At 39.2% G+C, this 18001-nt stretch overlaps 1 protein-coding gene across 4 annotated transcripts in view; it reads left to right on the forward strand.

Moving 5' to 3' along the window:
- The first annotated feature begins 1767 nt into the window (after positions 1-1767).
- The window catches only part of LOC116045871 (netrin-G1-like), a 75554-nt gene continuing 59320 nt past the window's right edge, over positions 1768-18001 (forward strand). For 2 of the 4 annotated variants that reach the window (XM_031293814.2, XM_031293819.2), the window contains exons 1-2: positions 1768-2108; positions 7924-8568. In XM_031293814.2, coding sequence (XP_031149674.1) covers positions 8323-8568 — 246 coding nt within the window. In that variant the 5' untranslated portion in view covers positions 1768-2108; positions 7924-8322. Of the gene's footprint in view, positions 2109-3004; positions 3570-7923; positions 8569-18001 lie in introns of those variants that run through there. The other 2 variants (XM_031293815.2, XM_031293816.2) reach the window with 2 other exon arrangements.

Consider the following 18001-nt stretch of genomic DNA (forward strand, 5'->3'; position numbering starts at 1 on the left):
AGATGGATTGCCATGCAATTTTTTCCAGGCAATTATGGTCCTAAGAGAATGACTCCTACTGATGTTGGTGATCCTCTGACTTCCTCTTCCTCTAGCACCACTAGGAGGTTGATATTTGTGGTTTTGAGTAAAATGATCGAAAACTGTTTGGAGGAGTGAAGGGATTACCATGACATTTGGTACCGAGTAGTTGTAATCACTTTAGTGATCCTCTGACTTTTCATCTAGTGCCATCCTCTTGTGGGAATTACTGGAATTGTTGGGTCTTTGTAAATTATATAGTGTGGTCTAGACCTACTCTATCTGTAGTAAGTGTCTCAAGATAACTCTTTTTATGATTTGATACTATAAATAATATATATTTGATACTATAAATAAAATTGAATTGAATTGAAAATTGAATCATCAGGTCAGAGTTTTCTTATTTGTCACATACTTCTACTATCAAATGACTGGAAAACAAATCTACACCAAAAATACACTCCTATCCGCATTAGATGTACTTTGTGTTGAATATAATGAATGAATATAATACAAATATTAGCATGCTAACACGCTAAACTTAAACTCAACGTGTTATCATTTTCACTGTGAACATGTTTGCGTGTCAACATTGTGCCTAAGAGCTACTGCCATGGCTGTAGACTATTTGTCTTGTAGTCATAATCCGCTAATGTTTTTGAGAAATTGGCACCTATCTATCTATCTATCTATCTATCTATCTATCTATCTATCTATACTGCTTATAATCAAAATGACAGAGCACAGTCATGGAAATGTGACTGTCAGGGCGGGATGGTAGTATTTCCTGGAGGAATGATTTAATGGAAATGTCAAGAGCAGCAGTCGCTCCAAGCAAAGGCTGAGCCCTCTGATACAATGTGAGCCACTTTATCTCAGTGGGGATGAGAGACTTGTTGTCATTCAGCTCTAGTCCTGACCAAAATCTGCCTTTATCAGAACAGAAATGGCATTGTCACTTTTTAATGGGATTACAGGTCTTTCATTGCATATTAATTTGCAGGAAATCAATACGGGCTGTGGTTCTATTTAGGGGGCATTTTAAACACTTAACTGCTTAGCGTACATTCTGCAAAAAAAGATTAATGAAGAGCAAGGAAAAGAGGTTTTGATGTAGACTAGTACTTTCTGATACTGTATCTAAAAGAAATAGATGACATGAAAATAACAAAGATGGTCAAATGGACACCTTGAAAACAAGATGGTTCATTCCAATGGGTTTATTCTTAAATTTTGAAATAAAATGGATGAATAGATGTAAGGAGGGGAGGAGAGAAAGACAACTGAATGACTAAATATTAGAAAAAAAGATGGAGGGAAGGTACCATTAGGATCCCCAAATTTCTTACTATAATAAACTGGATTCATAACAAATTTCTTTCTAAACAACTGTTACAACGTGCTTTCAAGCATCATTTCAATTAATAATAGGCTATGTCACTTTCTTCATTGAAAATCCACTCCAGCATGTTGTGAAGTTGCCTACAGGGCGCAAGAGCTGTCCAGGGTGCTGAACATGCAGGCTTAAGTAGATTAGCAGACAGTAAAGACAGTATAATGTAAGAAAACTGAAAATCTTTCCAGAGCAGCACATTTGCATTTCTTGTTAAACGATTTACAAACTATAACAGAAAAAAACAGTCCCAGTTTGCTCTGTGTCTTTGAAGGAACACAATCATTTTACACACCTCTTAAAAATACGAATGGAGAATATAAGGGTTAGAGTTTCTGATGCTAAAACTCAGTAGTTTTGAGCCTTTATGCACCGACACGGTCCACTCAATTACTGTGGTGACCTTCAGATGGGCGCGGTTGTTCTTATCGTGCAATCTCCACCAGTTGGCAATACAGCACAATTAAAATGCGTGTTCAAAGCGACCTGTCACCGCTGCTGTGGCGTGACATCTATGACTCCTCGCCAAGGGAGCCTGGTAGACGCACCTAACTGTAGTTATTCTTTCAGCTCTGCCTTCAAAATTCGCCGAATAATTACACCAACAACTCCGGCCAGAGGAGTTTTTCTCCCTTTCCTTTTTCTTTTTCTTTTTTGCAGCACAGCTCCAATCCCACACATTCTTAGATGGAAGGTAAGATCTTTTTTTGTTTATCCGAAAGCATAGAGTCCTGAAGCGGTGTTGATCTGGTAATAATCTGTGTCTGTGACCCCCGGGCGGTTCTCAGCATATAGAATTATATTTGTATTTTTAGATATACGTAGTTGTTTTTCATTTCTTCGGCGATCCAATTCTTGCAACTTAGGCTGCATTCTAATTGTGTTGTAGCCTACTTTTTCTGCCCTGAGGACTTACCTCTGTTAAATTTCGGTGGATTTTCTCTCCACATGCATCCCCCGTCATGCTCCTGAGACATGATAATAAAAACTCAATCAGTTTACTCTAGGTCTGATTTGCCTATGTGCTATTCCTTACCACAGGTGAGGATTGCAATTACTATTAATGTATACTGTAGTCGACAATGTTTGAACTGTTGTGTTTTCCGAATGACATCAGTGCGTTTAGGCTTGCAGTTGTTTGGGCTGTTTGAACGCAGCTGTAGAAAGCGATGCAGCTCAGAGTAATTATCGGGCAACTTTATATAGAAGATTCCACTAGTGCCCCTGCAGATATGTTTACGTTTTCGAATCGTATCATGCTAAGAGTTTAGGATTTCCTTCCTATAAATAAAAGGGAGAATATCATTTTCCATGGATTTTTATAAAGCATCACAACGAGATAAAGTCACTTGTCTTGTTTAATTTTAGCGACGAGTTGCATTTTAAACACAGTATCAGCCCTGATGGCAAAACACTGTATCGTTTATCACAATAAATTGCTCTAGGGAAGGCTGAATATTTGGCGCAGTTGCTCGAAATTAACAACCGCGTAAAAACAACGGTTGAAGTTGAGTTTTACAAGCAAGTCAGTATTATCTTTAGGACCCGGCGGAGCGCTCGTATGTAACTGGACATAGTGGCTCCATTTTAGAAAGATTGCTTATCTATTTGCTTCTCTCCCGACCACAACTCGGCTGGGCTGAGAAATCTATCCAAACGACTCCAAGAGTGGCTCTCCATTGGGATGTGTTTTAATACGCGTTTATGGACTTCAACGAATTTGCGACTACTGTGAATCCCCTTAAAGGCTACTTGAAGTGTCTTTCGTGCACCATTCCGATGAACGCTGAGCCAAGAGCAGCGCTGCGTAAAGCCAAATAGCCTGTGTGGACACCAGTCGATTTTCGTCAGCGTGTGTAAGCGCGAAAGAAAAGGTCTAAATGTGAGCGAGTCCCGGAACGTTATTTGGAAGGAAAGGCAGCTTTAGTGAGACGCAAAAGTTTAAAGAAAAGTTGAGAGAAAGGGAAAACGTTGTGTTTGTCATGTGAATGCGCGCTTTCTGCGCATACATCGCTTTTATTGGTCCATCCGGTGAAATTTGAATATATTGGGAAGAGAAGAATCAGTAAAAGGCGTATGGAAATCTTTCTGCAACTACTCTTGGCTGTAAATAACTTGTTGAATGAGCAGCTCGTCCCAGGAGTGTAAGTTAAATGTGAGTATTGTTTAGTTTTGATCAGATTAGTCTTTTTCCTTTTTGCATACCGTCACACAATCGTAACTAAATGGGCAATTATAGGGTAATTATAGTGGGCTGTTTGATGGGCGGAACTTAATCAGGTTTCAAGTGGGTTAAATGAATAAGGAATGAGCGGCGCACATGAAATAGAATAAAAACATTCAACAGCGTTTTACCATTTTCCTCTTTAATAAGTTTTACTGTATTGAGGAAATTGTCTTTGTTTCGCAAGATATGGGATCTTATAAATCTGGATTTGCATTACTTTATCTAAAGCTGTTGTTATTCTAAATGTACCCCCATTATCATCATTCGTTTAATTGCCTAAATAAAATAAAATTGACTTTAACCTGTTGCGCAGCAGGTCAGTAAAATCAGATCTAGGTGTGCCTCGCCTCTGCGCAAAATCTGACCCAGAACATACTGAGCACAGCTTCTGTTACATGTCGAAGTTGTGATAAATGGTTGCTTTCTTGGCATTTTAATTGAAACTGGGTATATGACCTGACAAAATATAAAATGATTTGACTTTTGCCTTGATCTCTTTCCTCTGTTTCTGATTGCATGAATGTTACATGTCCTGGATTTTAAATGTGGGCAACATATTCTGTGTTTTTGCATGTTAGTGGTTCAGGAGAGGAACTTTGAATAATGCATGGCATCAGATTTCATGTGTGGCAGTGGTGCAGGCAGGCTGGCTCTCTAGCTGGGCTCCACACTGAGGAACCCTCACATTGTCACCACATCAACCACATCCTCTCAGGGAAACTATTTGCAGGAATGCACAGCCAGTCCTTGTTGTAAATAAAAAGGCACTCCAATTGTAGACGCTAAAGGTGCAGCCCTTGGACATTAATTGTAATACATTATGTGCTTGGGTATAGTGCAGCAAGAATGCTGTTGAGAGACAAAGACATGGAGAATGGTTTGAGAGAGAGCAAGACTGAAATTGAATGAGGGACCCAGAGAGAGGAAATGAAGGAGTGAAAAACAATAAGAAAACAAATGTGTGCCAGTACAGACATGCTCCTGCTTGCCAGTAGATCCCACTGTGACTCATATGGAAGGGTTTGGTCTTGGCACGGAGAATGTTGGAAACATTAACCGATTATTGTTGCACTCATCAGCCAGCCACAAAGCATCAGTCTGCTCAAACTGGCTATGGATCAGAAGTTATTGGTTGAAAGTCAGCAAAATCAATAAATACAACAAGGCGGTATTGTATGTGTGAGCATCCAAAATCCTCACCATGCAGGTGCTCGATACAAAAAGGCAAAACAACAAAATAGCAAATTATTGCATGATAAACCACAGAGGTAGCATCAGTTTAGGCTGTCAGAGACTTTTTTAGTTTTTATTCTAAAATCAATAAAGGTGTCATCTTGAAAATACTGATGTCAGTGTTAAAGGCACTGTGGAGCACAGGAGCAGATATGATGTTCTGTAGTTCAGCACCATGGACAGCTCCCCTGCACTTTGCCCTGTATGGGAGCCTAGATGTGAACAGAAAGCCACAGTCAGAGACAGAGAGCGACCCCACACTTTAGCCAGATTACTATAAAATGAAAGGAATACATCCTGCTATGGTTTTTAAGAGTCTGGCTGGGAGTTTGTAACCAATATAAGCCACGGGGCACGGCTGCCTGCTGACTTTTAAAACACTCTGCCATGCTTGAGCTGCCCAGGGGATGAAATGCAAGTGGACACAAGGGGGTGTTTCAGAGGCTTCAAAAACAAGTAAAGGAAAAGAGAGAGAGGGGGGAGGGGGGGGAGGTGGTCATCAAGCTCTCTCTCCCCCTGCGTAGGAGAGATGCTCAAATATTGATGACTTTTAATATAGAATCTGACTTCATATTCTTTCTCATTATGACATTCCTGAGCTTTTCCTTGCATTTTGATAGATGCAAAGGTGGAGGAAACAAAGGTAGATCATTCTAATTTTGGTGTATATTGCATTTATGTCTTTTCTGTGTGATTTTAACTGAAGATTGTGACATTTTTTATGTTTGGACCTCTATAGGAGATGAATAAGCTTTCCAAATTTTGTGTGTGAATTATTTTATTGACCATTACACAGATTTTAAACATTTGATATTGTAGGCTTTTTTCCCCTTTCCTGTCACCTTAGTAGTGCTCTAATGTTGAGTGGTATCTGTCTACGGAGGTTCACTGAGTATCCTGAGACCTTCCTTTTATCTGTATGCTCCATGAATGAAATCCAATATTCCCGTGGTTAGCTCCATTTGCTTATTAGCTTTGAATTATTAAATAAAAATAAGATAAGCAACCCTTTTTTACCTTTACTTATTCAGGGAAGCTTCACTGAGAGGAAGCCACTCTTTTGCAGGAACACCCTGATCACATTTACACAGTTACACATTCATACCTGGAAGCTGCCCAGTACAACCACAGTCCACTGAGCAGCTGCTTAACTGTCTTTATAATGAAAGTCTGCCTCAGTATTACGAAAAGGTGGTAAACCTAGGTGTGTGTGTGTGTGTGTGTGTGTGTGTGTGTGTGTGTGTGTGTGTGTCCCTGCGCGCGTGTGTGTGCGCATGCGTGTGTGGCCATGTGAGTTGAGAGTGGTCCATTCCGTGATGCATCTCTGATCACTGACAGTTATATTCATGAATTTTGATGCATGCATCCCCTTAAAGAAATGGCTTATTTATCACTCAGAGTTCCAACTGTGTTATCAAATTTGTAATTGGCCTCTTCTTAGGAGTCTTGTTGATTGACATGAGCACACATTTAAAGAGCCAAAATCTCCCACCAGAACTCTGGCATTTATACCTCCTGACATGGCTCACTTTGAAGCGTCTGCAGTGTAGATGATATTTCTGCATCAGATGAACATCTGTCATTACAGTTGGAATGCATTCAAGCCTGTAGTCATATTGTAAAAGGGGCATTAGGTTGGAAGAAGGAAAGCAGTAATTACCTTAGATGTGGTCAAAACTAATTCAAATTGGCACAATTTTTAGTCCAAGACAAGCTGGTCAATTAAAATACTGAATTCTAATGCCTCCATGTGTAAGCAGGGAGCCCAGAAACCAGCCTGCATGTGCGAGCCACAGCAAATCATAAAGTTTCTGTTTCTCAAATCTGATCTGAGTCTTTCTCCTTTCACACATCAAACCTTTTTATTAAAAACCCTCTGTTAATTAATTTGATTTGACTTGATAATCTCTGGATAAAAACTATAATCTCTTGACACAGCTCCTTCCTTAGAACATAAAAGATTCTCCACACGCTTCAAACCCCATTTTACCTGAAACATTTTATTGCAGCAGTAACTGTCAGTCACAGGGATGCGGCTGTAGCCTGAAGGGTAGAGAGGAAAGCTGCTGACCGGAAACTTACGGGTTCAACTGCATGTACCAGCTGCTTGTGCCAGGCATTTTTCAAGTCTGAATCTGCGTAAGATGAAATGTGATGTGACACTGCAAACTTGTAATGGGCTTTTTAAGAGCATAACCCGTATATGCTTGTTGAAATTGTGCCCTAAGTAGGCAGAGGTTCAATTGAAATGTAAGTGAATTTTTCTGAACAGCCACTCGCAGGAATATAGACTTCCTTTCTCTATGGTAAAACCTCAGGCCACCTGAGCACATTGACAGTCAACAGTAACTTAACTCCTATTTACTCTGTCATTACTCTGTTGCAGGAAGCTGTATATAGCTGCTCAGTTTTATTTTCTCCACTACTGCACACACGTTGTACCTGAGACATTGCGTGGGTCTCCCCTGACTGCTGCCAGGCACTATTACCTGATGAGTTAGGTCATCTGACTGATGGCTTGTGATAGCTCTGAGAAACATGCAATTCCTCAAATAGACAATTTCTGTCTCCCAATTTTACTTTAATATTTCCCAAATGCCTCTGAAGGCATTGGGACAAATGCAACTCCGCATTCTACAATACAGGAGCAAGAAAATCGGAAAAAGCAATACATTAAATGCAGTGACTTGACACATGGAAATAAGCGTTTTTTGTATGAAAATCAAATGGAGATTAGGCTTTGCAGAATTCAATTTGAATTGTATACAGTGATTTTGGCAAGGTTATTATTGAGGGATACATATAATCAGCAGAGCCCTGCATTGTGTTTGTGTATATATTATGTATGTGTGTGTGTGTGTGTGTGTGTGTGTGTGTGTGTGTGTGTGTGTGTGTGTGTGTGTGTGTGTGTGTGTGTGTGTGTAAGATGCACGTATACATATCCACCTCATTCCCCTAAACCATGTAGAACCTCTGTTCACAGTGATGATAACAGTGTTTATGCTGTCTGTTTAATTCACCAAACTGTCATTTTCTTCTGTCTTTTTAGGATGCTGACTGCTGCTAAAACCACAATTGACAGGAGATCAAGCTAAGACATCTGACAGCCACTGACTTATCACTCTCTCTGCACATCACATCTGACCGTTAGTTGACCCTTTCATCAACGCCCAACACTTGTGAAGAAGCTCCCTTGTTGACACACCTCATCAGCCAGGCAGAAGTGGCAGCAATCGAAGACAAAATAACTGAATGAGTGCTAACCATTGCCTGGAGCGGCTCAAGCAAAAGTAGCAACATGCTGTCACAGTTCCCAAATGCACCATTGCACCGTTCAAAGCTGCAGTTAATTTAGAAAATTCTCAGCAATATTGTCATTTCTGTGACGAAGCATCAGCTGTAAAGACAAAAAAAAGTTCCACAGACACCATACAGAACTAGATCAGAGATGCTTTGGCCCGCATTGTTCACTCTGCAAGCTGTGTGCACCAGTGTGGCACATTCCATGCAACATTACCCGGCGGCCTGGGGACACTATGATGTGTGCAAGTCCCAGATCTATACAGAGGAGGGCCTGACGTGGGACTACATGGCCTGTCAGCCAGAAGCCACCGACATGACAAAGTACCTGCGAGTGGCCCTCGACCCCCCAAATATCACGTGTGGAGATCCGCCAGAAACATACTGCGCTTTGGTGAGTCGAAACCTTGCCTGTCCCGTGATGGAGACAAATGAGGCTGTAGGCAGGATCACACAGCATACTGGGTCAGGGAGAGAGAGCAGTGTATACAAGGCAACATGCTGGAGCAGAGATTAATGTGCACACAGACCTGGTGTGCACGTAAGAATACAAGTTCTAACATGCAGCAGTCACAAGACACACACACACAAATTGATACAGACACACATCAATATATGCACAATCATGGAGAAGCAGGTGTAAAGATACAGAAGATGAGCACACACATATATACTAAAACATGTACTGCACTTAAAGGCATCTATGGACTCACACACACAAACCCAATCATATGCACAGGCACAAGTACACATTCACACTGACATGCACAAGCATACAAGCATACAAGTCATAGAGCATGAATAACAGTAAAATTACAAACATTTCTGAGCTCATCTGTCTGGTCTAGCTGAGTTAAATTAAAACTTTTCCGACACTACTGATGTTGACAAATGTCTTGTGTGTATATATTTTGTAATTTCTATGAAGCCATAGAAGGGACACTTATCAATGGGAGAAAAAACTTCATTTCAGTCTCTTTGGGTTCCCTTGATATATTTTGTGCTCTCTGGCACAACTCTGCATGCAATTGCAGAACTTTAATGTTATTTTTATTTCTCCTCAAATAATAATATAACATATTTGGTCAAAATATTGTGATATTGGATTTTGCCAACCAGCCCTACATTCATAAGCACACACAGACACAGATGCACTTGTCAATATGATTGCACATACACAGTCAAACTACACTCAGAACTGCACATATACACACACACACACACACACACACACACACACACACATACACACATACACACAAACACACAAACACACACACACACACACACACACACGGTGAACAGTGACAAGGCAATTGTACTGGCGCAGTTATTATACACTGCATGCTCACCGCAGTGTTTAGCGCTGTGTTTCATTGGCCCTTATCAACCATTATCAACAGTTCAACCCCAGGTTGCATTTGTTTAGAATCACACTCAAAGTAAGCAGCAAGAGCCCATAGGCTTTAAAGTGCTTTATTAGAAGTCGTGTGCATGCGTGCCCCCCGAGAGCTCCTGCAAGTAAATATTTACCAATTAAAATGGGCATCTTTAAAAAGAGAGTTTTTATTTTTCTCAGCTCCAGATGGCACTGAGACATTTAATGCCACTGTAGGATGAAAAAGGAGCCGGTCGCCAGTCGTGTGTGACGTTCTGTGAAGCTTTATATCAAAACTAACAGTGAAACCTTTATCAGTCCACTAGATTATCCTGAGTACGCAACATTAACACAGAGTATAAAGAGCAAAATAGAGACAGAGAGAGTCAAATTGACTGATACTTCATTTCACTACAGTAACTGTTGGTAGTTAAAGATGCTTTGTCACAACTTTGTCCATGTTTTACTTGTCATTTCTTTGGATATATAATATCATATTCAGTATACTGTATACATATTGCCTTATTATTTTCACAAGTCCTCACTTTATACTGACTATATATATATTTTTTCTTTTTCTTTATTTTTCTTTGGCAGAATATGCTGTATAGTTATTGTTTCAGAATTTAAATGTTTAATTTAAACATTTGTAGATACTACTACCAGTGTATTTCCAAACTTGATTAATTACTAGTATTATGTTAGTATTGGTATTATTAGCTGATTATAGCTCAGCTGTTGATGGAGACTGGTCACTCACTGGTCACTTTTTAGAGAATAATGTTTGCTTACCCATTGCTTGTACTATCCTGTCTGGTTACTGGCTAGTTACAATGATATAATCAAGAGGTTTTGTTGGAGATTTGTTGAAATTTAAATTATAAGGTTATGGTAACGATACATAGAGTCTACTTTAATGTTCAAAGAGAGCTAACCTGCAGGAGCAGAATGCCACCAAATAATGTGTCTGTCTTCTTGACATTGGTGGATGATGTGATAATCCTGATTGTTCCAGCACTGAAATAATGTCACTCACATGAATTACTGATGCTACACACCCAGTTAGGGGCTGTGGGACTCTTCAGGACTGTGAGTGTTTGTTTCCATCTAAACAAGAGGTGCAATTGTGGACATTTTTAGCCACCATAGTGGCCTGGCTTTAGGGAAATCGGTTTGTCCCTCGGTCAGTTCGTCATTAGTCAGTCAGTCCACCACTTTGGTCCAGACTGAAATATCCCAACAACTATTGGATGGATTGCCATGACATTTTGTAAAGACCTTTATGTTCCCCAGAGTCCTACAGTCATAGGTGATCTGCTGTTTTTCCTCCAGGTCCATTAGAATCGTCAGAGTTTTCAGTTACTGTACCCAGTTATATATATATATCAATATCTACTAGATGGATTGGGAAAACATTTTGTATAGATATTCATGGTTCCCAGATGATGAATCCCAATGACTTTTGTGATCCTTTTACTTTTCCTCTTGCATTTCCATGAGGTAAACTTTGTAATTTGAAGTGAACTGTCTTGATTGGAATGATTGCTATAAAAACAAATGGTACATATGTTCATGCTCCCCTTAGGATGATTTGTAGTAACTGGTGATCCCCTGAATTTCATCTAACGCCATCATCAGGTCAGAATTTCAGTGTGTCCAATACTTTGGTTTATGACCGAATGCCTGCCAAACTAATAGCATTCCCATCAGCCTCAGCCGTAATTTATATTTATTGCTAATTAGCAATTGTTAGCATGGTTATATTGCAACCTTAAATAAGATGGTGAACATGGTAAACATTACCTGTTAAATGATAGCATTGCCATTGTCAGCATGTTACGATATTGATGTTAGCATTTAGCTCACAATGCTTTGCCTTAATTCAGCCTCAGATTTTCAATTTATTACTATAGATTCTTAGTCTGGTTACATTATTTCTAAGTATGATGTACTTAATTTTTTCAGTTGGTTAGCCAAAATTCTCCCAAGCCTTATCAAATAATTAAATGTGATTTCATGAATCTAAAAAACAAAACAAAAAAGTTACAATTTTATAGGTAAAGTTTAACCAGAGGCGATGAAATACAATTAGTCATGAATGAAAGAACACTTAACTAACGCATTATATAGTTTAATGGTCAACTAAAAAGTCAAATTCCAATCATAAGTAGACAGTTAAATCACCATATTAAATAAATGCACTATTTGTGTTTTAGATATTGATGTAAACACTGCAGGTCAATGAAAACAAAGATTATCGACATAAGACATAAAGCCCAGGTCAGACCAAAGATTTGGGAGACAAAACCATTTCAGAACATCGCAGTAAAAAGTTGCAGCGGTCTAAACCGGCTCGTCTCAGCTCGACTCAAGCCAGCTGATGGTTTCGCTGCGACTCAGCTGTTCAAGTCGCAGAGGCTGGTTTTAGAACATAAGGGACATAAGGGATGCTTCAACCTACGCCTTTTCCGATCAGTATTAATTATGACACTGAATGAACTAAGGTGACACTTTTTTTTTTGTTTTTTTTACCATTTATGTTATGTAAGTGATGTTGTATTTATGTGATTGATTGACTGATTGAAATAAACTAAACTAAGGTAAGAACATAAGGGCAGTGGTGGCGCCAGAGATGTTCTTTTGCTGGTGCTTTGGGGTTGCTGGACGTTTCAGTGAGGGTGCTCTGAAATTTTGAGTTTCCCTTGACACAAATAGGCTAACGTTACACACATTCGCGCAGATGCCCACCCACCTCCGCCACGGTTTACTAAGCGAGCGAACGAGAGAGATTGATTTAAAGTTGCTGATACAACAGCACCATAGAACTCTGACTAGCCCACCAAACATAATTCAAATACCAGCCAACAAGCCGGGTTCAAACAATCATCACTGCAACTTTCATACAGTGGCTCAGAAGATTAATGCAGCAGGCCAAATACACCACCCATAGCCAAGCACACACATAAACACACACGTGCATGTATCCTCGCACAGTTTTCACACTTGCACGTATGGTCAAAATAATGTAGCCATATCTGTAGTGACTAAATATATCTAAATAAGCCACTGACGGCGAACATGTTTTCTGGGCTAAAAATAAACATGTCCAGTGTGCTGTATAACTTTAGATTCGGTGATCCATTTATTCTCATTTCTGTAAAACACATGTTCACTGTAATGTTCTTCTACGAGACAGAAATAAGAGTAAAGTTCTTGCATGGACCCCTATCAGCTGACTCACCTACTGTGGCCTGGCTATGCGATCCCCTGGTCTAATGTCATGTACAGCAGGGTGATGTTAAGCATCCTCAGCAGCAATCACAGCCGTGGTCAGATCACCTTCCTCTGGCCGCTTTTCTTCATCCCGGTTGGTGACAAGTTCACCATATCTCTCAGTCTCATTACAGATTTTGATAAAGTCTCCACACCTTGACATTTAGGGAGTAAAAAACTATCCATTGCTAGCGTTAGACTGACTTCTCTAATCCTAACAGATCCAAATATTGAGCTCTTCTTCTTCTGTGTGAATACGTTACTGCGAAAGTAAGGTCAAAAGTTCAATGTGTGCTGCACCCTTTGGCCGAATACAATCACCTGTGTTTTTTAGCCTAAAAATAATCGATTTGTTTTATTAAAGTATTTATTCATTTTTCAAATATAAATTATAGTATTTACTATGGCTGTCAGCATTAACACATTAATCGCGATGCGATTAAGGGCCGAGCATAAGTCGTTAATTTTTTTTAATCGCATTAATCGCATGCCGGCATTTATTAATTAATTTTACACTTCACTCGGCTTTGCATCGTGCCTAACAGGCTACTATTTTGACCCTTTGCCTCACCGTTACTTATCATCAAGCTGCGATACTTCCTCCTGCTGCAGGCTGCAGGCATGATGGAGAAAGACAGCAGCGACACAGTTCTGAATGGCGCTTTTTATTTTCCAAAACTCCCGGACGGCTCAGTAGACAAGTCGAAAGCCATATGCGCATTGTGTAAAGCCGAATTAAAATATCACCGAAGCACGTCAAGCTTGAGCTACCACCTACGAGCTAATTAACGTGACTCAGGTTGATGCTACACTAGCATGCTAGCATGCTACCCACTCAGGCAAAGCAGTATTTTGGAGAGTGCTACTTGCCGGCCTGTTGATGAAACCAAATCCAAAAAATGACTACAGCTCTTGCAAAACAGGTGGCAACTAATTGCAGACCTGTCAGCATCGCAGAAGACTTGGGTCTTAAAGACGTACTACGGTTGGCATGTTCTGACCCGTCTTATACATTGCCGTTGAGGGGGACAGTAGTTTCACGCATACACAGCCTGTAAATAAATAATAACAAATACAAATCTTAAAGTAAAGTTCATAAAGTAACTTTCTTTGCATTCATTTGATTTCCAATCAAGATACACTGGTAAGAATCGTTTTCCATTGTTAATATGTACTTAAAAACTGTTCTGAAATGCAAAATAACAGAATTTTAATCATGTGATAATATATGCGATAAATCGCGATTAACTAGAGAAATTCAGCAATTAATTAAAAAAATAATCGTTTGACAGCCCTACTATTTACACATTAACGATTTTTTATTTATTTATAAATCAACCACAGCAATTTCTTGGGGGTGCTAAGGGGGTGCTATGGCAATCCTAGGTGTAGCTACAGCACCCCCTAGCCCATCCCTGGCGCCGCCTATACGTAAGGGACGTCACCTGTTTCAACAGCTAATAGAGAAGCCAGCTGGTAAAATCAGCTACAAACTATAGAAATAAAATGATCCATAATCCATTTTATTTTTATGTTACATACTTACAACAGCTGGTCAAAATGGCAGAGTTTTAGACAGAGCCTCAACGACCGCTCGAAAGGATGGCAACGTCATATGGTCGAGCGAGATAGAGAGTGACTGAAGAGAGGGTGCGCCCAGCGGTGTTAGAACAAAGCGGTGAATCTGAGAAATAAAACCCGTTTTCGCTGATTCATTACTAGAAATGCAACTGTAGCAACCATCTCAATATCACTAATGTTAGCCACAGTCATATTTAGACGAAACAAATGGTATATCCAGCTACAAAAAAAAGCCTAAAATGCGAAAGTTAGAACGGAAGTACAAATAGTGGCATGCTATGGAGATGATACACTGTCTCGTCTAGTCACATTGGTGTGAACTGGCAGGTTTTAGAACGCTGCAGACGGCTCGTTGCAAGAAATTGCGAGTTTCAACTAGTCTCATTGCGAATCTTTGGTCTGAACTGGGCTTAAAAGATTCTGTTCACCTCATGGATAGAATATAGCATTCTACACCGCTTAACGTTGCGTACATTCAAGCTGTACCTTGACTTGACTAAAAGGTTTTGTTATGCGATTGTTCAGATGTCCCTACACCTGATTGTCAAGGTGCCAGGATCACCTCTGACATGAATTTGAGGTCATCATTGTCCAGATGATCAAGAACACAGGTTCCTCCTGCACTCGATCAAACGGCGAGTGCATTTGATCTGTTTACGTTCTCGGCTGGCACACAGGCAGACTGACACTGGTGACCTTATCCACCGGTGCTCCCTGAGAATTTGTTGGAGATGAAAGCAGCATGCAAATTAGCTCTTTTAGCCAATCACCAAGTTGCCTGCAGTAAGCCTAGTCAAATCACTTTCCCCAGGAGTTGGTTTCCCTCATCACGGATGGTCAAAGAATCCTGGATGGCTCGTCCCCCCTCCCGTCACTCATTCTTGTGCTTATGATTCCCATCTCTGTCGCTCAAGGATGTTTTTTTGTCCAAACTAAGCTCTGCTGAATATAGTTATGACAGCCTTTGCTCATGAAAAGGGCATTAATCATTCAAGAGTGGAACTTTTATAAGTAAAGGTTTGAGGTTGTTTACTTTTTGGATGAAATGGTAAAGATACCCTTTTGGTTTTGGTTCTAATATTAAGCCTGCTTTCTCTTTAATGTTTATGACAAGTAATAGAGTCCAAGATAAACAGGACAGGTGTTCTACATCAGGGAATTAGCCCTGTTTTTATTTTTAGCTGCAGACCTTCAGGGGTTCTTCAAAATGTGTTGGTATTAAAGCTGTTCTCCTGTGGTGCACTGTGGTATTGTCACTCACTATCATTCAACACTGGTTTAATGTCTTTTTCAACTCACACACAGTATGCAAACACATACATTGAAATACATGTCATTTAAGAGGAAGGTTGGATTAGTTGTCATTACTTTTCCAAATATGTATATTATTTCTAAGTCATGCATTCTGTTGTAAGGAAAAAATACATTTTCAGCATTTTTATAGATTAATACAAATTATCCAATTAGACCATTTGAATGGTCATAGGCAAGACAATTATTACAATATTGCACCATATGGGCCCTAATGAACAATAGCTGTTAATGCAGAAGAACGCCTGTTGAACGTCATCTGTCGCTAACACCTCTCATAATCATTTTCGATATGGTTAACAGACATGAGAGTATTTTTAATTACAGCACTTTTCTCCCTCTCTTAAGTCCAAATCAGGTTTGCTTTGGTGGATTTAATGGCAATTCGCTAACGTGGCAGGCCATTACGTGGACTTCATTTAGAGAGGAAGCTTAATTTTCATGCAATTCAGAGTTAAACTAAATCATTTGTACTTGCCAAGTAATGGGCATGGACGTGCTTATCCACAAAACATAAATAAGCGTTTGGCAGATGGCTGCTACAGGGTCTTAAAATGTTCCCAATCTGAATCTGCTGGGTAAGTATATTCTGTTTTGTTAAATAGACCACCCTGTTAAGCATTTCTAACTGAGACTGCCATGGTGGAGAAGTGTTTGGAATAGTACCCTGCTGATTAGAGAACCTTTCACACAGTGGTTTGGTGGTTTGAAACCTGGCAGGGAAATATCTTGGAGGAAGAAGTTGTGAGGCACTCTTTTCTCCAACAACATCTATAGTGATTGGGCAGTAGATCTAAATGAATGAATGTGAGCTTTGAGTTAGGTGTCAGTTGCCCACATGCTCCACAGTATCTGCAGCCATGCTGATTCATCAGCATCACGTTGGCAATTGTATAAACATTTGTGTGACTGATTCAGTAATGGTGCTTACTCCAGCTATTCTGAGTCTAACTGGGAAGATTCTTGTAATTCCTCTGAACTTTATTCAGTTCTCTCAGAATGGATGAAAGGAGTTGCTGCTGCCAGTTCACCACACGGCCCCCTCGGAGGCTTAGGAAGGAAAGACAAGACGAGAGCTCCCACTAAGCTGCTTGGAGACTGCCACGTTATTGACAGTCAATGCAGCAGATGACGGGAGTCATTGTGAACTTTCAATCTGTGTCTTACATGCCCATAAGAATTGATTTAATAGACTTTAGTATGATAAATTGATTACGGACAAGAGAAAGGAAAGTAACCTTTGCTACATAGGCTGTGAGGTCGTTGACATAAGTAGTAAATCTGAAGAGTGGCTAAAACCTCTCCTACAAAATATGTTTATATACTACTTAATTGCTTTGCCAGTTACATTGTGGAGGATATGTAATTGCTGCCTGGATTAAGGATTATTTTTTTATCCGTGAAAGTTCAGGAAGAGAAACTAGAGACAGGAGTTTTTGTCTATGTTAATCTAGGTTTATCTATCTAAACTGCTGTAATCATTTGTTTAATATTATAGGCGCAATATACTGTATATATACAGTGTACGGTATATATATACATACATATATATATTTATATACATATATACATACATACATACATATATATATTTATATACATATATACATACATACATATATATATTTATATACATATATACATACATACATACATATATATATATACATATATATATACATATATATATATATATACATATATATATACATATATATATATATATACATACATATATATACATACATATATATATATATATATATATATATATATATATATATATATATATATATATATACACCCTAATATTAGGCAGATCATATTGCAAATCATATTTGTCATTTAAACTTAAAATGAATATCTGAAAAAATGTATTTGCTAATGCAAACTAGTTGCATAAAAGCGTGATTTTTAGGCTACAGGGTTGAGTGCCCTAATTATACTAACCCTGACCCTAACCCTAAGTGAGGTTTGATTATTTCTTCATCCAACTAGCCAACTCAACTTATTCTTAACCTATAGATATTGCAAACATCAGTCCATTGTGTACTTATTCACTAATCCCTATACAGTATAATAGACACTAAGTAGTTTACTCTGTAGTGTAGAGTGAATTGAGATTTTTGACACCCATAAATCGTCCGTGCAGGAAACACTACTTTTTTCATTCTACTGTGGACTTTTTTAAGGGCATTATATAGCACATACATTTCATTTCACAGACACTCAAATAATTTGGCAGATAGTTATTTTACATAGTAAATTGGAACAAATGTGTCTA

This window comes from Sander lucioperca, chromosome 9 (assembly GCF_008315115.2).
Source record: "Sander lucioperca isolate FBNREF2018 chromosome 9, SLUC_FBN_1.2, whole genome shotgun sequence".
NCBI lineage: Eukaryota > Metazoa > Chordata > Actinopteri > Perciformes > Percidae > Sander > Sander lucioperca.